The sequence below is a fragment of the Gopherus evgoodei genome, chromosome 10 (genome assembly GCF_007399415.2).
Source record: "Gopherus evgoodei ecotype Sinaloan lineage chromosome 10, rGopEvg1_v1.p, whole genome shotgun sequence".
Taxonomy (NCBI): Eukaryota; Metazoa; Chordata; order Testudines; family Testudinidae; genus Gopherus; species Gopherus evgoodei.
The window spans coordinates 55,116,972-55,140,297 of record NC_044331.1 but is presented as its reverse complement, the minus strand read 5'-3'; the positions used below and the strand labels follow the sequence as shown (position 1 = coordinate 55,140,297).

The following is a 23,326-nucleotide window of genomic DNA, read 5'->3' as shown; positions in this document are numbered from 1 at the left end:
TGTATTCACACCCTACACATTCTGTCACAGAGGTTTATATGCATTTCCCTCTGGGAAGCTGCTTCTCACTTCATGTTCATCTTACACAATAGGCGAGCTTCAAAGATACATCCTCAAAATTACCTCTATTTATAGTAGGGTTGTTTACAAGCTAAAAGTACTTTATAAATCACCTAAGATCCAACCCATCAGTTCATACAAGTTCCTTAACTTGTTCTGTACTTTTCCTTATCTCTTGTTTACTACATTCTAAACCACTTGGGTGAAGAGGGACATCCCAGCATGTGCTAGGACATACACACTATTCATGTATCTTGTTTTTGACAGGTTTCCTATTTTCTAATGCCAAAGCTGACTTTGGCATTGCAAAGTGTTGTGAGATACTGACTTAGTTGAACAGAATTATGGAAAGAGCATAATACATTCAGTTAACATAACTTCCTAGCACAACATCTATGATGTATTTCCTTAATACCATGAGCATAATACCTATTAAGGTGATGTATAGTATACCTAACAAACTGTGCAGCATCAGTATCAGTAGCATCAGCATCAGCAGCACACTGTGCCGCATCCAGGACAGGCAATCTGTTAGTGAGCTACAGTACTAATTTCATTAACTGCCAGCAGGAGAAGGCTCTTATCCTAGGAGTGCAGGGGAGGGGGCACTAGAGTTAGGTGCAAGATCTGGCAGGTGGTTGAGGGGAGCCTACCCTGGCTCTCTCTTCCTTCCCTCCATAAATTGGAGAAACTCCTGTCCTGTTTGGTGTCCACAGGGAGCAGAGGCCATAGGAACCATGTGCTGAGTCTATTGGAATGGTCACAGGGAGCCCAGAACAGCTTTGTTCCACCCCCAGCATGCTACAGCTGCTTACGTTCAGGCATTATTTTGGTATTGTCCCCACATTTTTCTATGTAACATAAGGCACAGTAGTGAAATGGATAGAGTTGGTCAAAACTTTTCCAAATAAAAGAGTTTTGTCAAATTTGTGATGTCATACAAGTTGCATAACACTCAGCAGCTATGTCCCTAACATGCTCCCAGAGGCTCCCTAAAAAGATCAGAGCCCCAGAGGTTTGTGCAACTTCTGCTGTTCAAAAAAAGTTATACTTATCTGATAAAGGCACAAAAACAATACCATGTGACTAAGGTGACCAACCACACAGCTGGATTTGGAATTCTGTATATCAAATTCTCACAAACAGTGCTCATTGAGACAGTTTACAAGCAGGCTGAGCATTCACTGAATAAAAGATTGCACGCTGATCAGAGACACAGTAAACAGGTAGACAATGGTGGACAATACATCATTCCTTGTGAATCTGATCTTTTTAAGGAGTTCCTCTTATCAGCTGGCAGGCAAGAAGCAGACACAAAGGTGCAAAGATCACAGTTTGTTTTAAGTTAATTCTCTCCATCCATAGAAAGTGGATTTATCCTACAGATTTATTTCATATGATACACCTGTATGTGCTATATATGCTGTTGTGGGATTGTTTTTTTCCTACTAATTATGGCATTTTAGTAATTCATCAACCTTTGGGCCTAATTTTCCTTTCACATAGATGTAAATCGAAAGTAGCTTGGCTGAAGTCAGAGGAATTATACCACGTAACACAACAAGAGGATCAGTCCCCTGACTTGTTCCTTACTCACGACACAATAAAAAGTCTGTAATCATTCTGAATTCCCCCTTCCTCTGGGTAAATATTCATGTACAGCTTCCGAAAATGGGCTTTTCAGCCTTGAATAATTATTAATTTGAATATAAAATGAGGCTTCCTTCCCTCCCCCTCCTCTGTAACGTTCAGCTGTCAGCATGATGCAGTAACAGCCGTGATTCACAAATGACTTTGACGGCATGCAGAAGCAGCTCCTGCTTGATTTCGGAGTCAAGTACAATGTAGTCCCACAGCCTGCAGGTGTCTCCCCCTGGAGAAGGCTGCATAGCCCCTCGGCATCATGTGTGTTACGCTAGCAGATGTTCACTTGCTCTTCATGCTGCCTCTGAGACAGACCTCCTCTGATTCTTTCAGCACTCTTAGCCACGACACACACAACAATACAGCTACATTTCTGCTGGCTGCAGCTGCTCTTGTAATACACCAAGACGGGATTTCAAATAAAGAGGAAAATGGGAGGATGGCTGCAGCATTTCCTTCACTGTTTCAGCAACAGATTGGAAGAAGCTGAGAGTTTCTGTGACTGGAAAACCACATTCTGAATTGTGACGGGCTTTGAACTTCCCAGCCCCCCCAAAAACCCACATTTGATTTCTTTTCTCTGCAGGAGGGGGCGGGTTACCATGAAGACAAACCGAAGATGCAGAGCCCTCCTAGCAGTGAGTCTGAACCTGATGGCTCTCCTCTTCTCCACCACAGCCTTTATCACAACCCACTGGTGTGAAGGGACTCAGAGGGTCCCCAAGCCAAACTGTGGGAAAGACAAGAAGACAAATTGCCTCAACTACAGTGGGAATGAGACGGTCAATGAGACAAACCAGAACGTGGTGCACTATAGCTGGGAGACGGGGGATGACCGCTTTCTCTTCCGGTATTTCCACACTGGGATCTGGTACTCCTGTGAGGAAAATATCGATGCTGCTGGTAAGTGGCAATACTGTTTCCTTTCACCTTGCATTGCTTTAAATTTGATTCAGCAGTTTAACAAATAATTGGAGGAGCTATTTGCAACTGTAAAGTCTCTGCAGATGAAAGCCTGAGAATTTAGCAATTCATTGTTGCAAACAGGACAGGGGGGAAACAACCTGTTCATAGAGGGGGCGAATTTGCTTGTTTGTCTGCTAATCAGGCAGTGAGTCTGTGCTGAGAAATCAGCTGAACCTCAGACAAATATGTGCTAGCAAGTCCTGGCCCTGCTGCTTGCTTGCTTCCAGAGGCCAGCCCGTGCTTTCCTTTCATGAGTCACGGGCCATATCATACAAAAGACAAGGTCTTGTTAGTAGCTGCAGAGGTTCTAGAGTTCAGTTACCCAACCCCAATCATCCCCTTAAATATCCTGAAAACACTGTCCTGGATTTCAGGGAGAGGGTGAAGCTCATGGTTCCACTCAGCCAATAGCCCCGATCGTGTGTTTCTAGTAACACTTATTGTGACATGACCCCAGGCTATGTCACAAGCTAACCAACGTCCAGCAAAGGAAATGCTGGTGAAAGCACAGGATTGAGTGACAGGAGATCATTTCCATTCTCAGCTTGGTCATGGACTCCTTGTGCCGCCTTGGGCAAATTACTTCACCAGGTTGCGTTTCAGTTTCTCTGACTGTAAAATGGGAGTAATGGTATTTTCCAACCTCACCAGTAAAAAACTCCTGGATGGAAGGTGTGATAGACAAGCAAACAGGGCTGGATGAAGGCACTATAGGCCCAGCGTCTATGGCCCTTGCTCCCCAAGCTGTGCAACGATGCCAGAATCTAAGCTTTAACTTTGAAAAATTGTTTTCTAGTCCATGTGGTTGCAAAACAAAGCATGAAAATGTGACCCAGGTGTCCCCAAGGCAGTGATGGCTGCAGTGGGCCTCCAGCAGAGGCAGGAGCAGCAGCCACTGCTGCCAGGGAGGAAGCTGCTTGGCCCCACACCCTCAAGGAAAGCAGGTGTGTTGCTCCCATCACTTCTGGGAGAGATGGAGTGGCCGGCTGCTACTGATTCAGCATCCTCTGGGGTGGTGACCCAGGGAGCTGAATGTGAGAGTGTGCCTAACCCCAGATCTCCTTAATCTAGCCCAGAGTGCAAAATGATGACAAAGCAAAATGGAAAAGGATTCACCAGACCTGAAAGGGTGGAATTCCATACAAAGCTAAAGCAAGGATTCTCTAGGCAGGAGTTAGGGTTTAGGGGCTGTAGTAAAACAGGCTAAATAGTCTATAAATTGGAGCTGTCGTGGCTGGGAGCTTGATTACACCATCAGGTCTGCACTATCCCAAAGCACTGGGTTGCTTGCTTACTGGATGGCCAGGACAGGAAGTGTTGCTTTCTGAGGTGGTACTTTAAGAATTAGTCAACCACTAAAGTCATTCAACAGAAGGGTAAACTTGGGCCATCTTACTCAGGTGAGGGAAGGAATGTGCATGGAATTCCTGATTTGGGATCATCCTCTCAGACCTGCTTGGGGTGGAATGAAGGCAAATGCTGGACCATAAAAATTTATGGAAATATAAAATGTTACAGGCAAAAAGGGCATTTTTCTCACTGATTTTTGAAAGAAGAGCAGGACCTAGCCAGAGCTGGGTGGCACTCAGACCAGAACCAGGGCCAACCAAGTGCCTCTGAGTTTGTTTCAGGCTATTCCAGTTTTCCTAGCCAGGCTCAGTCCATTACTGTTTATGCCCCAGATTGCCTGGGTACCTCTTCACCATGTGAATTCAGTCCAGCTCATATATTGAGGTAAGTCAGCAATAGAAGGAAAGCCTGTATCTGCCCTTCATTAGGAGTTGTGCTCAGGAGACAAAGCCATGCTGGCGTAGATAACATTTAGAGCTAAGGCTGCCTCCACGGCAGTCAGGCACTGGCCAGGCCTAGCGCAGCCTTGGGCACTAGACTGGCCTGACCGACTTCAAAGTGCTCGACAATGAGGCAGGCTCACTGTGGTCAGGGCTATGTACACACCTGCTTGTAACTGGCAGCATCTACAGAGGGGGAGGGAGGGAGCAGACACATGGTTACTTTGTGCTGCAGGTGTGAAAAACACCGTGCAGGGCAATCACAGGCTGTCTGCCTCTGAGTGCATTACCCAGAGCATAGCCCCTGGCTCCCCACTACACCCCCAGCATTCCTTGCCACCTTCCCATGCTCCAAATAACCAGAGCCCTGTCTAGAACATGCTCCACATAGCCACAGGGCTAACTAACTACACAGCACAACTTAGGTGGTGCATTGCAGCGCCTCACTTTTAGGGGCCCAGACTTCCTACACAATGCATAGGGAGAGCTAGGCAACTAGGAAAAGGACTCGCAGAAACCAGAATGCTGAGCAGAGGGCCGTGTAAGCTAGTCAATAGCAGATACCAAGCAGAACGAGGTGGCCTAAGCTGTGCCACTCACAAGTGCTGGCTGGAGGCTGGCACCTCTCTTCATTTGTGATTCTCAGCCGTGAACCCTCCCTCAAGTTAGGTGCCTAAGGCACTTGTTGCAAGAATGGCAGCAGCTGATGCCAAACTCTGCAAAAATAACCGTGAGGGAAAGCTGTTGCCCTTATTACACTTAGCCTAGTCATTTGAACGTGGGTCTCTCACCTCTCCGGTGAGTCCCTGAACCTTTGAAGTAAAGAGTCATCCTTACTCCCTTGCTCTCAAAACCAGTGTATATTTAATTATTTCATATCCAGTGGAACAGCTTCAACTGGAGAGATGGACAAATGCCCACACCAGACTGTCCTATAAACCAGGGCTAAGGCACTCGTGTAAGGGCTAAGAAACCCAAGTTCAAACACCTTCTTCATACCCTGCAGAAGGGGGAATTGCTAGGTGTCCAATGCTCTGTAACCAAAGGGCCAGAACTAGTAAGGAAGGATGCTTCGGTGTATTCATACACTCCATATAGCCACAAACCTGTTGATAGCACACTCGATACAACCATAGCACTGTTAATAACATACTCTGTATAGCTGACAACCACAATAGCAAACTCGGTATAACCACAGGGTGGTCAATAACACACTGTATAGCCTGTATCTCTGTCAATAAGACATTCCATATAGCCACCATAGAGTCAATAGCACACTCAGTAAAGTCACAGCACTATTAATTCAATATTCCTTACAGCCCCAGTGCAGTTAATAGTACAGATCATATAGCCACAGCATGGGCAATACACGGATTGTCACTTCCATCTCCTACACATACCAACAAGCATCACCATGACACTTGTGTTGCTACAGCAAATTAAACTGTGGTGTGTGTTTAATTTTCTAGTTTTGTTTCAACAGGGTCTGTTCCCTTAGTGAGTTTAGGCTAGGCTGGGTTGGAGGTTCCAGTGATACCCTCATATACGTCATGGCCCCAGGGATACAAGACATTCCTTTCCTGGCTTGTCCTGGAGATTTGATCTCTTCCTTGAGGTTGGGAACCAATTGTGGTGGTGTGTAAAGAGCCACAGGGGAGGGCATCTCATTCTGCAAGATGGTAGCAGTGTAAATTGGTGTTAATTTTGTCAACCTGCTAAGATGCCAGTTAGATTTTAAAGCTGAAATCTGACAACCCAGACTTGCCAAGCTGATAGGTGATGTAGCCAATATTGGAATGGAATTTAAAGATAAACACTTTTTATTGAGTCCAGGGAGCGTTAGCTTACTAATTCTAAAGGGAAGTGTTTTTCAGGTCTACTTCTAGCTCAGCCAGTGTTTCTCAAATCAGCACGTTTGGTATCCTTAACCAAGCCACGGTTTATTAATTCACTCGGAACCACATTCATATGCCATAAACAGTTCTTCAATTAGCTGTAGACACAATCCATTTTCTAGGTCTGTACTGAACACAAAAATACAGTCTTGGAAGTGATTGTCATAGGCTAGGGTCAAGGGTCAGCAGTTATGCCAAGGAACAAAGCAAACTACCAAGATTTGAGATCATCAATAATCACTTTGTCAGTATTTCTAATACATTTTTTACACTAGGTGATCCCTCACCAATGTGCACGGATGTCTTAAGGCACTTGTACGAGTATGGTCCCCTGCTATTTGAATGGTATGGAATAAAAGGGACAAGTTTAAAATATCAAAAGCAATTGATAATTATTGTATTAAATCTCTCTTAGGCCAATTTGCTGGACATACAAAGTAGAGCATGCTAAGAGCATTAGTTAGTTAAAAATCCAGAATATGATTGCTTGAGGTCTCTCTAAAGAGTGCAGACTCAACAAGCTAACCTTCAGTTATTTATATTACGGAATAGAAGGAGAAATACGATCTTTGAAATTTAATCTCACCGCTTCTTACCCTGTTAAGCATGAAATAGGGGAGAATCCTTTCCTCATGGCTGATCCAAACATCATTCTCCTGTCTGGATTTTGCATCTTATTTGTGAGTTCAGTCACCCCCACTCCATCCTGTGATTCTGGCCTAGAGGAGAGGCTGTCTGCAGGGGTTCAGCAAGCTCTATGGTCCCACAAGCTGATCCAAGTCGAGATACTGTTTCACAGTCCACTGGAGGAAGGCAATCCCCTTATTTTGTACTGGACACTGGCCAGCTGGGTATTCAGATTTCAGGTCTCTTGATTTCTCTGTGACTTCCATTGGTATTCAGTAGAGGGTGTCGGTATAGAACACATTCTTTCAGTCCTTTTCTTATTGGAGGATTTTTATATTGGATTCATTTCAAGGACTGTATTTCAATATTAGCCTGGACTATTAATTGGAATTCCCCCAGTTATAACCTCAGTGGGTGCTTAGACCATTCCTTTCCCCTTCTTGTGCCATACAATCCCTGGCACTGCTAGAGTGCAACTGTTTACGAAGAAAACAAACAACATCCTTTATAATTCCTCTAACCCCAGTGGGCAGAGTCTACATTCTTTTCATGGCACATCTTCCAGGGTTTATCATGGGACTGGAGACTTTAAACTGTCACAATAAGACAGGTTAGTCACAGAGAGATATACGTCTGAGTCATAAGGCAAACAAATGTATAACTTGAGGTGAAGGCAATGTGGGTTGGATTTCTTGCAGGAATAGGTAGTTTGCTCCAGTTGACCTTCAGTTTTCTGGGTCTCATAACTAGTTATTTCTAGAGGGCTTAAACTTATGTTTCTACACTCATCACTGGTTCATAATACTTTGTAGCTAGCCAGTAAGATGGGAATTATGTCCTCATGCAAATCACAGGAGATTCCCTTTAACAGTAACTTGAAGACTTTGTTAATCATTGGAGCTTTCATTTCCTGGTAATTCTGTATTTTACTTTAGCTTAATTAATGCTCCCCAGATAAGATATCCCACCTGTTGGGACAGGCCTATTGACTCTCATTGTCTTTAGCTTAGAGTATCATAGAATATCAGGGTTGGAAGGGACCTCAGCAAATCATCTAGTCCAACCCCCTGCTCAAAGCAGGACCAATCCCCAGACACTTTTTTTTTTTTTTAATGCCAGTTCCCTAAATGGCCCCCTTAAAGAATAAACTCACAACCCTGGGCTTAGCAGGCCAATGCTCAAACCACTGAGCTATCCCTCCCCCCAAGTAAAAGAACTTTAACAGGACCAATCCCCAGACAGATTCTTACCCCAGTTCCCTAAAAGGCCCTCTTGAGGATTGAGGTCATGACCCTGGATTTAGTAGGCCAATACTAAAACCACTGAGCTATCCCTCTTCCTGCTTGAAGAAGAAGATAAAGGTTTGTGCAAAGTATGCCAATTCCCTTTATCCATTTTTTGTGGTGGATTTGTCTGGCCCTGTTCTCACAGAATTTGTCTTCCATTATAAAATATTGTGTTAATAGTTTTCTTTTCCAGCAATCTACAGTATGAATCAATGCCTGGGTCCACAAACTAAAGAATGGTTATTTTGTTTTGTTTTGTTTTTTGCTATATAGAGTAAGAATAGGAGTAGCTTCTTCATTTCCGACTTGAAGACAAGGGAGTTGGCCTCTTAAAAAGATTCAAGTCCTGTTTGAGTCCCATCTCTGGGATATTTTAAATTTTCTTTCAGGGTGGTTTTCCAAAAATTTTTAAACACATGATATGAGAATGCTGGATTGTTTGAAAGAGGGCCTGGCTGTTTTGCATTTCATACTAGTATCTTTCATATAAGGCTGGAGAAACATTCTGTAAAGTAAATAGTACTCAGCTTGCATTATTTGATTAGTAGCATAAGTGTGATTGGTGGTGATCTTAGTCAACAGATAATTAAATGGGCTGAGTGAGAACTACAGCTGTTTAACATATACCTTGAAAATATGTTAATGGCTATATACACCTTAGAACAGTGTGGGGTGCAACTGGAAATCATACATCTTTCTGGGGGGAAGAAGAGAGACTATTTAGGTTTTGGGGGAGTATCCCTGTCCCCCTCATTGCTCCTGCTCACAGGCTATTGTGATTTTTGGAAACAATTAAGCTCAGGGCTGGCAAAGAGGGGGAAGGGAGGACAATCGTACTAGGGCCCTGAGCTCAGGGAGCCCTCAAAACATCTATAACTGGGAAGATGTGGGTTATGTTTACTGGGGCCCCACACCTTCCCATTCCCCTCAATGAGACTGCCTAAGCTCTTAATTTCAAACTGGACTTTGAGAATTCAGATATCTTTGACAAAAGTTTAACACTCCTGCTTAAACAAAACCTCTGGTGCAATCTTAACATTGGTAAAGCTATAACTCTACCATAATTAGCATGACAGTTCTCTCCTTTATCTTGTTATAAGATGACATGAAGAGATCTTGGGTAACATGGCTCAGATCCAAATTTGTACCCTACCACTGTCATTCACTACAGGGCCCTGCAAAATCTCCTCCATGACGGGAAATCCTCTGTCGTACTAGCAGCTCTCTCTGAAATATTGTGTAGTCTGTCTTCTGTGGAGAAACCCTCTCATTGTGTCAGCTGCACTCCTTGACCTGTCATCATATGCCATCTTAGGTGAAGTGCTGGCAATGGTATAGCGACAGCAACCTATTGCCATTATGTAGTGCAGGAACTTTTTTGATTTAAAAAGAAGCGGAAAACAGTTTGAAACTTTTAGTGAACTGTAGCATGAACAAACACATCCCACAGACTTGCAAACACTGATTTCTGGTCTCTCGCTGCTTTATTCATTAAGGGGAGCCAAAGAAAAGGTGAAACTGCCTGGTTTGATTTTCTTCAAATGGTGTTTTTTACTAAGCTCCATGTACCTCTTTTTTCTTCAGAGTGGTCCTGAGGGGCCCTAATTGCTGGGCTAACAGTTAGGAGGGAAGGCTGCTGCCTCTTCATCTTCACAGAAACAGCGTAGGCACCTAATTCCAGGAGAGAATTTGCAGCTGAGAATACCGAGCAGAGACAGGTACCTCACTGCAGCTTGGATTTAGGCACTTAGCTCCAGGATAGCAAACCCATGTGGCTTGGAGTCTCCCATTGGCTCTCTCATGTGAGCAGTTGCCTAGCAGGCTGGCTTTTGTGAATCCCAGTCTAAAGTGCTGCTCTCTCCCTTTTCATTGTATAGGGCTTTGTGAACGCTGGTGCTTTTCTAAGCACCTGAAATTTAGGTGGGGCAATGCTCAGCATCACCACACCTAAGTTTCTTTGTAAGTCTGATCCTTAGAGTTCTCGAAGGCATTTAACTCACCACCAAATATATTCTAGCACTTTAAAAGAATCAATGTGGTGCATATTAAGTGGATCAGAAACTGGTTAGATGAGAGATCTCAAAAACTAATTGTAACTGGGAAATTATCATCCAGCGGGGGTGTTTCAGTCCTTGACCCAATTGTATTCAATCTCTTCATCAATGATCTGTAGGAAAATATAAAATCAGTGCCAGTAAAGTTGGTAGATATTACTCTACTAATCTTTGTGTTAAAGAATTTTGAGGACAGATCAGTTAAACAGAGTGATCTAGTTTGCCTGGGTTTCTTTGACCAGTGCATGTTTAATACAGTCCACAGCATGTGGGGGCGGCTTTAGCTTTTTTTGCCACCCCAAGCATGGCAGGCATGCGTGCGGGAGGTCCGCCAGTCCCGCGGATTCAGCATACCTGCCACCGAATTGCCTCCAAATCTGCGGGGCCAGCGGACCTCCCGCAGGCAAGCCACCGAAGGCTGCCTGACTGCTGCCCTCACAGGGACTGGCAGGGCGCCCCCCGTGGCTTGCCACCTCAGGCATACGCTTGGAGGGCTGATGCCTGGAGCCACCACTGACACCATGTCATGTACCTAGCAACAAGGAATGTCATCATCCAGACAAATCCCACTGGGAAGTAGCCTCCTTACACACTGAGAGCCTTAGAGATTGAACAAAGAGTGCAGGCCATGCTTACAGGATGGGGGACTCCATCCAGGAAAGCAGGGACTCCGAAAAGAACGTAGGGGTCATAGTGGAAACTGGCTGAACATGAGTTTCCAGGTCAATGCTGTAGCTAAGAGGTTCCTAGAGGTGCAGATAGGTGCCTAGTGGGATTTTAAGAGTTAGGCACCTTTGAAAATCCCACTAGATCCCTATCTGCATCTTCAAGCAACCAAATACCTTTAAAAATTGAGCTGTGTGTTAGCATGGAAATAGTAGAGTCAAACCTCTATAGGTGGACTAGCCAGTAGAGGGTGACAGAGACCTACACTATGTTAGCATCAGTGGGCAGTAATCGATCTAGCAGGGGTTGATTTATCGCATCTAGACTAGATGCGATAATCGACCCCCAAGCGCTCTCCCATCAACTCCACCTGTACCTCCCGTGGAGGTGGAGTACAGGAGTCAATGGGGGAGCCGCAGCAGTCAACTTGGCACAGTGAAGACAGCGCAGTGAGTAGACCTAAGTATGTCGACTTCAGCTACATTATTCACGTAGCTGAAGTTGTGTAACTTAGATCGATCCCCCTCCCCCAGTGTAGACCAGGCCTTAGAGCCTAGGTGGCAGAAGGGCTGTGATGTTTTTAGCTCTGTTGATTAGAATCCTGGGTTCTATTGTCAGCTCAGCCTGAACTGACCTTGTGCAACCTTAGTTATCAGTGAAATGGATGAATGATAGTTACCCTGCCACACGCACAAGGTATGAGACCTTGGTTCAGATTTAGGGTTGTGAATGCCACTGAAATACTGTCAGTAGAAGATCTGGGACTGGAACTCAGTTTGAGATTGAGGGCACTCTCCCCTAGGCTACAGGGTACTGCATAAAAAGTCTCTCTCTCTCGAATACAATTCTTCACATCACCACAAGACATTCTTCAGACAGAGCAACAATTACAATGCATTGGTCTGAGTTAGCAATACTACCTTAGTGCAGTCTGCCTCTATCTCAGGAAGAATGACTGCCATCAATGGGAGCTTTGGCCAGTGTGCGGTAGGGAATGACATGGGCTTGGGCAAGAGTGGGTTGGGATAAGGAGGAAGATCTCCAGAACAGGCCATCCCTTTACAGACCCAGTGGTGGTGGATCTGAGAATGGGGAAATTACATGGATGAAGAAACTGACTTTGTCATCCTGGTGGGCCCCAGCTCCTCAGTTGCCCCTAAAAGGAGAGGTCTTGAACAGCCACCTCCAGAATCACTGTCAGGAGTGAAATTAGTGCTGTGGGGGAGCTGGCCAGGACATAGGACCTCAAAGCAATGTGGAGGGGCCTTGGCAACAACCAAGTGCCCAGGGACCCTCACCTAGACTGTCCTAGCAGGATCAGGCCATCCTGGATATGGGGAGTGAGCATGATCCCACTGTGGCACTGCTAGGATAGTAAACCTGACCTACTGTCATACCCCTCAGTCAGACTAAGAGGTGCATGCCCAGGCCCTGCGGTCTGGTTACAGTTACATTCAGTGTCTGGGGTCCCTTCAACATAAGAATGCCATGGGTGCTCAGTGTCACTCACAGTTCTAGTCCCCATCTCAGAGGGGCGCATATGTCAGGCAAGCATGGTGCTGGTTCTGCACAGTCCAGGATGCACTCAGGCACTCCCTGGGTCTACCTTCCCTCTTCCTGCTCCAGGCATAGGCAAAGATAAGAGGCTGGCATATTGCATGGGACTCCACAGTACATGACTCTATAAGACCTCTAAAACTAGGAACTGTACTAGATGGGCTTCTGAGGAAGAGAGAGTTTTTGGCACATTTGAATTAGTCATGATCTGAGATCAGTTTGTGGAGGAGTTTGCTCAACAAAATGCTGTGTTAAAGATGCTTACAACAGGAGGGTTTCACTGTAGAAAAGGCAGTTGCCATGGCACGACTATCTGAGTCAGCACTGGCAGAATCTAGCATTCTCTGCTATGCTGGCCAACATACAGGAGCACATACAGTGCAGCTTCCTTGCACAGCTACCCACCATTTCAGCCAAAAAGATGCTTCAGCATAAGCATAAAATATGGATTTTATCTTTGTAAAATCTGTTGTGGTTGTGAACTGTCTACACACATTCACAAAATAAACATAAGTCAAGGAAATCTAAAGCTCTGTACCGTAAGGAAGTGGGACGCTGCTGGAGTTGGCAGAAAAACAACAAATTATAAAAAAAATTGGCCACAGAAATTCTGAGTTAAAGCAACGCCCAATGGGACAGAGAGTGTGAGCTGTCTCAAAAGATAATAACCGTGTTACTAAATCAGAAGTAAAAAAGCCTGCAAATGTTTACTAATGGACAGAAGCTAAAAATGGCAGCTGGTATCAGGCATGAACACAATTTTATTAGCTGGACCTTAACAAACTATTTTGAAATAGTAGGGTTGGTTTGGAATATTCCATCAGAATGATTTTTCCAATGAAAAGTGCAGTTTCTGTGAAATGCAGTTTTCTGTTGGGGAAAAATCAGAATGAAATATTTCATTATGGGCCAATTCGATCCAAACTGGAACGGTTTGTTTTTGAAATGACCCAGATTGATTCAGCTAGAATCAGTTAAAAAAATTAAACTTCATTATCCTACTGTGGCGTATTGTCTCATGGGTAAGGTGACCAGACAGTAAGTGTGAAAAATTGGGACTGGGGGTGGGGTGGGGTAATAGGTGCCTATTTAAGAAAAAGCCCTGACTATCGGGACTGTCCCTATGAAATCAGGACACCTAGTCACCCTAATTATGGGTTGTGTATTTCCAGCCCCCTTCTCTCTTACGGGCTAGGCTCCAGAAGGCCTACATCTGATAAGGCAATGCACTGATTTCACTGTGACCAAGTTGACTGATGCATAATGGGGGTATGCTCCCTATACTAGCCCAGCAAGTGCTGAGTTAGGCCAGATGGGCTCAATCAGCTGATCAGGCTTCAAACAGGATAGATTTAGGCTGGAGGCAGCTAATTAAGGACAGGCTCACATGTGCTGGAACAGGCAGGGCTGGTGTAAACCCAGGTAGCAGAGCTGCTGCCTAGGAAAGGTTGTAATCACTCCCTGAGTGGAGCAGTTGGAGGCTAGCAAAACTGGGGGGCAAGCCAGACATGTAGGAAGAAGCCCAGGGAAACAGCAGGAAGGGGTAGGATTACACAGGGACTGTGGCTGCTTGTTATAGGGTCCCTGGGCTGGAAGCCATTATAAATAGGGGGCCTGAGTTCACCTACCAGCCACTGGGGAGTGGCCAGGGTATTGGAGATGCCAGACAGACAGCAGGTCTGAAAAGACTGAATTCCTTGGAAGGGGAGGACTTTAATGACCTGGCTGGAGAGCAAGCCACAGAAGAAGATGCAGACCCAGGAGCGAGCAGGGCAGCAGAGCGAAACAAGATGGGGGTGGGGAAAAAAGACAACACTGGAGGGGGAGCACAAGCTGGCAGAGCTAATACTAAGGATGGCCAGCAGGAGGTGCTACTCATAGTGAGTGGCCCCTGTGACAGGTTATATATGAACTTGGGTGTATTGTGGAGCTGTAGTCCAGTCTGGGGCCTGGCCCTTAGGGCAGAATGGTAATATCAGGCTCTCCCATAAGGAAATAACTCCATATGAAGCATTTTGGGTTATTCTGACAAACTGAAATGAGACATTTTACCTCAGGAGTGTAAAATTGTTTTGTTGTTTGGATCAAAAATATCTAAAGGAAATGTTTCAGCATTCCCCAATCAAACTTCCATTCTACAGAAAACTTCAAAATATTGCAGTGTCAATTTCCTGCAGGATGGAAATTCTGCATTCACTCAGCTCAACTATTACCTAGAAACAGTTGTTTGGTATATGCTCAGACAATACCAAGTTATTGTATGAGCTATCTCAAAGCCCAGTTTAACTGATAAATGTACAAGGTGGGATTTTTCTGAAGCATTCAGTGTTGGTCTAATTCTGTTCCCATTGAAACTAATGGGAATTATATCATTGACTTCAGTGGGATCAGCGTTAGGCCAACACTGAGTGTTTCTGCAAATCCCACCCATAGTTTATGGGATGACATGCATATACTATTGAAGGGAGTGCTGAAGCCCTGTTGGGTCAAGGAACCAGCTTTGAATTACATAGCTTCTCCAGAGAGGGGAGGCAAATTAATAGTACATTCTAGAGAATGGTTGGAGAGACTTATTTGGGAACATGATTCTTTAGTCAGCCTGTGACAATATCTGTTGGCTTTTTCTAAATGCTGTGATAAAGTGGCAACAAAGATTGACTTCCTCTATATGCTGTGTGATAGCTGCTGTGAATCAGGAACTGCACGAGATCCTGCACCTACAACTGATATTTTCCAGGTTGTGCAGGAGTTCAAAGATTTACTGTAAATATGACACTGGTGTGCATGATCCCCTGAATCCAGAAATCTGGCAACCTTTACTATGCCTTTTTCAGAGTCTCTAAAATTTCTTTTAGGCTTTTCAGTGCTCCTGAGGTTTCTCAGCAGGCCAAGATTCAACTGTTTATAAGGCATTTAGTATGTAGATAAGTACACAATGTTGAGAGAGATGAAAAAGGCAACAATATCTAACCTAATATTAGTGATGGGAGACTGTAATTACCCACACATACGCTTGTCAGATGGCTCAACAGGACAAGGTTTCCCAACACTTCATGTAATTGCTTCTTGAAACAGCCAGCTCTAGAGCATGAAGAGGAGAGGTTATTACTTCAGGCTAATTTAAAACCATTCCAGGGAAAGCCTGGAATGATATCCCGTCCCTCTCAGTCCCGAGGGCGAACAACGAACCAAAACAAAAAGCACAAACCAAGACTTTCCTCCACCAAGATTTGAAAGTATCTTGTCCCCCTATTGGTCCTCTGGTCAGGTGTCAGCCAGGTTTACTGAGCTTCTTAACCCTTTACAGGTAAAAGAGACATTAACTCTTAACCATCTGTTTATGACAGGTGGCCAACAAGCAAAGAAAATGGATGGAAAATAATAGTGCAAATAGTGTTATACTGTCAATTCTATCATCCCATCCTAAGAATATACCAGAAATCAGAGCTCCAGAGATGGGCAATGCAAACTATTAGAGAAGTGGATAGACTTCTGTATGAAGAGGTGTTAAGACTGGGACTGTTTAAGGAGGAACTGGATAAGAGGGGACATGATAGAGGTATACTGAAGAAGGAAGGTTCTAGAGAAGGTAAATGAGATGCTCTTATTCACCTTCCAATACAAGAAGAACGTAGAAATATTCAATAAAATTTAAAACTAACAGGAAACATTTAAAAACAATGGAACCCACTAAAAATCCACCAAAAAGGATACTAAACACCATCTGCACATACACACACCCCCCTATATCTATATGTAACCACACTAGGTGAAGTTCACACTTGTGTAGAGTACCATCACAAAGAGATGCACAAATAAAGTGGCGCACAAGCTTTGCTAACCCTCAGCAGCATGATGAATTTCACCCCATTATCTTTTGCTTTTGTCTGTGACAATTTTTATCTTTCCAGGATTAATGCTTATCTGTTTGCCTGTGACTATGGTAGTTGCACTTGTCACATATTAATTTCTTAAAACAAAAGTGAATTAGTATATTATAAAAACAAAACGCATTAAAAAAAAATCCTGAATACATGAGAGAAATCTTTAGCCTCCAGAATATCTAGTCACCTTGGCATCTTTCATCGGTCTTTCTGTCTCCAGCTCATATAAGTTAACTGCCTTCTTTCTCAGCAAATCGTTAATTACTTATAGATATTCATATTTAAATATAATTACAAAATATTATAAATATTAGAATTTACATATTTATAAATTTTATATTTCTCATTAGAAATGCATTGTGTGCAGTGTGGAGATAGTTTTGCAGTTTAAACTTGACATGTAATTCTCATTGTCTGGAGGTAAGCAACATAAAAACAGAAGCTTAGGGCCCCAGCTCCTGGTGCCATGTGATGATGCCAGAATCTCATCTTTCATTTAAAAAAACCTCTCCTGGCAGTGAAGAAATGTTTGAAAATGTGACCCAAGTGTTATTGCTATAGTATACAGATACAATAACTGAGAACTACAGACAACATTATTCATCTTATAGGAACATACGAACTGCCAGACTCGATCAGACCCAGACTCCATCTAGTCCTGTCTCTGACAGTGACCAGAACCAGATGCTTCAGAGAAAGGTGTAATACCTCCACAATAGGCAGATGTGGGGTAATCTTCCCCCAAACAGGTTATAGCCTCATCTCTTGGCTTGAGTCCTGAAGCCTACTGATGCTTCCCAAATTTGTTCATAATTAATTATGATCACTCTGGATCTTCTTGAGATCCATATAAATGTCCTATCTCTTTTGAATCTTGTTCAGTTCTTGGCTGGTGGCAGCGTACCAGATTTAAGCTAATAATTAAGCTTAAAAGTGTTCATACAGGTCCCCACTTTTTGTACCCTAAAGTTCAAAGTGGGGGAAAAACCTTGATACCACCACTACACACAGCCGAGGACTTTACTAAGCCATCTGCAGTACAACACAGCTCTTTTCCCAGAGTAGTTCCAGAGCATTTAGAATCCAGTAAAGAGTGCGAGAAGTTAAAATCACTCCTCCAAGGTGCATTAATTTGACATTCAGTGTTGGCAAATACATCTGCCATCATGCTGCCCATTTCCCTGGCTTTGTCGGGTCCCTATGGTATCCCTATTCCACAGTTTTGAAATGTTGCTATTCTCAAAAATGTAAACTAAAGCTATGTTTGGGAAGGGTGATTTCTTTGGGGTAACTCTGAACTAAAAGCCTTGGCAGTGGTGGTCTAAATTGCCACAATGGTCCACTCTGCAAGTAGCACCAACCATTCCTTTCCCTTTCCTGTGCCTTCTCTCTTCCTGGTTTGCTGCTACCTGGCCACCTGTCTCTGGCCTGGTCCACACTACACAGTTAAATCGATTTAAACAGCGTTAAATCGATTTAACTCTGTACCCATCCACACTACAAGGCACTTTAAATCAATTTTAAGGGCTCTTAAAATCGATTTCTATACTCCTCCCCAACAAGAGGAGTAACCCTAAAATCGATATTACTATATCGATTTAGGGTTAGTGTGGACGGAAATCGAAGTTATTGGTCTCATTCCTTTAATGTAGCTACCCAGAGTGCACCGCTCCGGAAATCGATGGTAGCCTAGGACCATGGACGCACACCACCAAATTAATGTGCCCTAGTGTGGACGCATAAAATCGATTTTATAATATCGGTTTTATAAAACCGGTTTTAGTAATTTTGATTTTATGCTGTAGTGTAGACGTAGCCTCTGTGTTGGTGCAATGATTCTGTGAGCACAACACCCCTCTGTGTGGTCATGCCAGCAGGAGCTGCTGATGTTCCTCCACACCCTGCTGCTGAGGGTGCCATGTGGCGCTCTGGGTCCTGAACGTTAAGATGTGGGTAGGAAAGGGAAGGGCCATTGTCTTGTCAGTTTGGACCATGGATGGAGCAAACAGTGGGGCAAGGGTGAGGCAGATAATAGCGACACATGCCTAGTGAAGACCTGCAATGGGGGAGAAGGGTGATCTCCAGGACCCCTCACAGGCCATTTTCTCCCCTTTCTTCTGCTCTGTGGAAAGCATGGGCCCCAACTCCCTGGGTGCTCTAGCCCTGGAGCACCCACAGGGAAAAATTGGTGAGTGCTCTGCACACACCAGCAGCTCCTCGCCCCAGCTCACCTCCGCCTCTTCCCCTGAGCACACCTTCCCCACTTCTCCTCCCAGCGCTTGCTGCAGTAAGAAGCTGCGGGAGGGAAGGGGAGGAATGGGAACATGATGTGCTCAGGGGAGGAGGTGGGGTAGGGATTTGGGGGAGGAGTCCAATAGGGGCAGGGAGGTGGTAGAGTTGGGGCAGGGACTTTGGGGAAGGGATTGGAATGGAGGTGGGGCCGGGGGGGCGTGAGCACCCACCAACACCAGGAGAAATTGGCACCTATGATGGAAGGTTGTCATCATAAAGGTTAAGAGAGGACTTGATCACAGTTTGTAAATACCTACCCGGTGAGAAGACAGCAGAGGGCTCTTCAGTTCAGCCGACAAAGGCACAAGATCCAGTGCCTGGGAACTGAAGCTAGACAAATTCTGGCTAGAAATAAAGGTGCAATTTTCTCACAGGGAGGGTGATTAATCATTGAATAGCTTACCTGGGGATATGACAGAGTCTCCATCACTCAAAGTCTTTATGGTGAGATTGGGTTTCTTTCTAAAAGATGGTGAGATTGGGTTTCTTTCTAAAAGACCTGCTCCAGCCCAATCAGAAGTTATGGCATTGATGCCAGAACCACTAGGTGAATTTTTTTTCTGGCCCATGTTGTGGAGGAAGTCAGACTAGATGATCATAATGGCCCCTTCTGGTCTTAGTCTATTTAAATCTTGGCTTAAACTATTCTGCTATCACTGAGTGCTGTTGGCTCTTCCCACAGGTGCATTGGTGTGCCCCAGTTCGAGCAGGAGGCATGCTAACCAAATTATTATTTATTCCAGTTCTTAGGCTGTAGACTGGGGCACCACTGTGCTAAACAGAGTAGCAGACAGTCCCTGCTGTGAATTCTGTACAGAATACACAGACACGCGGTAGGGGACAGGGACACAACACACTGGAACAATAAGGCTGAAGTTGTAATTAGAGCTGCTTGAATAGTGAATTAGTTCAGGCAGCTGCTAAGAAATCAATCCCTGGCATCAATTGCCAGCATTATATCCCTGGGTGGTCATCAAAGGCAATTAAGCTCTGCCAGGAATTCAGAGCTGCTGGTAACAAACAGGAGGCTGTTAATAAGAGCAAGGAACTCATTCAACTGCTGGATCAAACAAGGTGTGATCGATAGAGGGAGACAGTCACAAAGACTGACTTTACTCATTCCAGCCGGAAAGCCTGGCAGACCATTAAAAGTCTTTCTGGATATTTCAGGCTCATCAAAAAAGGGGTTTCCTGTCTCCACAAATATTGTCATTTCCAGCCAATGGCTATTGCCCATAGACAGAACCTGGATAAGTCAGCTCTACAGTCAAAACTGAGATTACAGATGGCAGGCTCCTAGTGTGGATTCAAACTTGATGGGTCTTTTTTCAGACAAAGAGCAGGACTGGACCATAACGTTTATGAAAACAGGAAAGGCTCCAGACCTGGATTATATCCATATGAAGTTGCTACTATATCTAGGGCTAAAAGGTGATTGCTTTGGTTCCTCAACCAGTGTTTCCAGAACAATTGCATCCCAAAAATCTGGCACAATGCAAAGGTTGTAGCCATTCTGAAACCAGGAAAGCCCTGGAAGATCCCAAGAGCTAGTGATCCATCTCTCTACTTTATGTCAACTACAAGTTTATGAAGAGACCGATTCTGATGTGCATCAGTGAGGTTATCAAGCCACAACTGCTCTTTGTTCAGGCTGGCTTCAGATGAGCATGCTGTACCCAAGATTACATTAGTCACTCAACACAAGACATTGAAGATGCCTTTGAGAAGAGCAAGAAAGTTGGTGCTGTTCTGGTGGATCTATCAGCTGCCTAGTGATGCTATTTGGCAGGTGGGGCTGACTGCCAAGTTGTGTCACACTGTTCTCTCTTAAACCCATGGTGCAGCTCAGCATGGAAACAACAATTTTGAGTTCCTTTTTGCAAGCTGGGGTCAAACTTAACTCGCTTAGACATCTCTGTAGTGGACTCCTACAAGGATCCATTGTAGGTCTCCTCCTTTTCAACATATATACTTTCTGGCTTTAATTGTTGGTAGGTTGTAAGTATGTACATGTGGATGGGCTCTGTCTCACTGATGTGGATAATGATAAACCCAGTGCTGAAGAGAGACTCTGTCAGGACATGAATGCTCTGGCCAAAGGTTCATCAATGGAAATTTACTTTGAGAGTCTGATAGTGCCCACAGACTTCCATCTAAACTATTGCCTGGCCTATCAACCCCTTACAGTTTGTGTTGAGGATCATCCACTCCCTTCCCAGACAGTTGTCACTCATTTAGACTGTGGTCCAGTTTGACTCCTAATATACTGGTCACATCTAGAACACTTAAAGAAAACTCTCACCTCCTGCACTGCCCTGAGATAAAAGCCAACAGGAACCTCCTGGGGAACAGAAGCAAATGTTCTATGAACCTCATTCTCAGCACGGGTGTTGGCTTTAACAGAATATCGTGCAGCAGTCTGGGGCACTGCCTCCCCCTCTGCTGGACACGGGTTTAGTGGGAGTGCTATGGGGAAGACAGAGCCCCTACACATTACCATTCAGCAGCAGCCATCACCAGCTACAAACCCCAGGTCCCTGCTGCAAAGCCCTTTAGACATCCCTCCTTTTGAATGGTGGTGATGACAATATAAGAGTCACTTGCCAGCTGTGCAGATATTTATGGTTGGCTTTGACTGTGACCCCTAAAGGTTAGAGGCCTCTGGCATGCTGAGCCACATGGCGCGCAGCCCTCATGACTTAAAGTAGCAGCATCCTCTCTTAGGACAACAAATATGCACTGGGCCCTCAGAGCAGAGTTGAAGGAGCACAGTTAGTGTGCTCAAGTGGGACAGAAATACAGTCCTAACCAGCCTTTGGCCATATCACCGACTGCAGCCTGTGCAATGATGCTGGCTGTGCACCTGCTTCCTTTCTCCCAAATGGAGAGTAAGGGCTACAGGGACTTTGCAGCTGCTTATGCTCCCAGCTGGCGCATATCCTATTTTGCAAAGAGGGCCATGGCAGAGCTGTGTGCAGCCACGAGGGGAACTACACGGTGTTCTCTGGGTAACTGAAGGTGGCAAGGGGTATCTGTCCACTAATATATGGACCAGTAGCCAAACAGCTGTCATGGCCCAGTGGGTAAGCAGGAGCAAGACTAGCACCACCTGAGCTGTCTGTGTGAAACAGCACTCTTCCAGGAGCATTGTGGGGAAGCTGCATGTTGTTGCAGAGGAATGGGTGAGCCCTTAACTCTCTGCTAGTGTTGTGGCCACAGACAATGGATTGCATGTCACCAAGGCCATGCATGATGCTTACTTCCAGCATGTCCCTGGCCTCCTTCATTGCCTCAGTCTGGTGATGAGGGAATTCTAGAGGCGGATGCCCAGGTGCAGCACGGCTTACAGTGGCCTGTCAAATCCAAGGCCATGGTAGCCGTCTCTGTGCAGCGTGAGGGGCTGGTCTCTCTCTCATTGACAGATAAAGCAGGAGCTGGTGACCAAGAAATTTTGCCTTTTGCATGCTGGAGCATCTGTCTGAGCAGAGAGCAGCAGGGCAAGCATTCTGCAACCCTGATTAGGCTGAGACAGGCACCCTCCTGGACTTGTCAGCATTCCTCCGGCTGCTTGTGGAGAAGATCTGCAACCACCTAGATCAAGGGTTCTCAAACTTCATTGCACCGTCACCCCGTTCTAACAACAAAAATTACTACCAGGCCTAAGGAGGGGGGACTGAAGCCTGAGCCCACCCAAGCCCCACTGCCCCAGGCCAGTGGGTCAAAGCCCAAGCCCAAGGGCTTCTGTCCCTGGCAGGGGGCCTGTAAGCTTAGCCCCACCACCCAGGGTGGAAGCCCTCAGGCTTGGGCTTTGGTCCTGGGCCCCAGAAAGTCTAAGCCAGCCCTGGTCACCCCATTAAAATGGGGTTGTGATGCACTTTGCGGTCCCAGCCCACAGTTTGAGAAATGCTGGCCTAGAGCACTGCAGTGAAGCCACCAAGCTGGCAGCAGGGGTGATGTGGCACTGGCCAGCTAATCCCTTTGCTATGCAAACTGGAGAGAAAACTAACCCCACATAAAAACCTCTTCGAGCCCTCCAGTGGGTTCACTCTGATCAGGATCATGCTATCTGTGCTTGTGGGAAATTGCCATTTACAAGCAATGATGGAAAAGAAGCTCCATCTGACTGCAACATTCCTAGTTCCCTGTTCCACTATGGCTTCATTTCTGTCAGGGAAGAAGAGGGCATTTAGAGGTAGATTCACAGGCATGGTGGCTCAGATCTATGACCAAGAGCCTCCAGCATGTGGCCAACAGCATTACTACCGCAAGTGACATCATGGCAGATGCTGCACCAGAGGGAGAGAGCAGTGGGTCCTCTTGGGGCAGGGGCCCCTGCAAAGATAAGTTGCTCAGGCTTGGGTGTTGGGGCTCAGGGCCCCAGGCTTTAGTCCCGCACAGCGGGGCTTTGGCTTTCTGTCCCAGGCCCTAGTGAGTCTAACACTGGCCCTGCTTGCTCATGGACTCCCAGACCTCTGGTTGAGAATCACTGCTCTGAAAGGCCCAATGCTCTTGTCGCCAACTGCATAGCAGCCTCCTACAGAGGTTTCTGCATGTTCCTTCCCACACCTCCTTTCTTCTCTCCTGTGCCCTTGCATACGTATTGAC

General features: G+C 45.3%; 1 protein-coding gene across 5 annotated transcripts in view; it reads left to right on the top strand.

The window, feature by feature from the left end:
* The first annotated feature begins 1,816 nt into the window (after positions 1–1,816).
* The window catches only part of GSG1L (GSG1 like), a 122,142-nt gene continuing 100,632 nt past the window's right edge, over positions 1,817–23,326 (top strand). Inside the window, exon 1 of one of the 5 annotated variants that reach the window (XM_030578626.1) lies at positions 1,817–2,607. In XM_030578626.1, coding sequence (XP_030434486.1) covers positions 2,307–2,607 — 301 coding nt within the window. In that variant the 5' untranslated portion in view covers positions 1,817–2,306. The remainder of the gene's footprint in view (positions 2,608–23,326) is intronic. The other 4 variants (XM_030578625.1, XM_030578622.1, XM_030578623.1 and 1 more) reach the window with 4 other exon arrangements.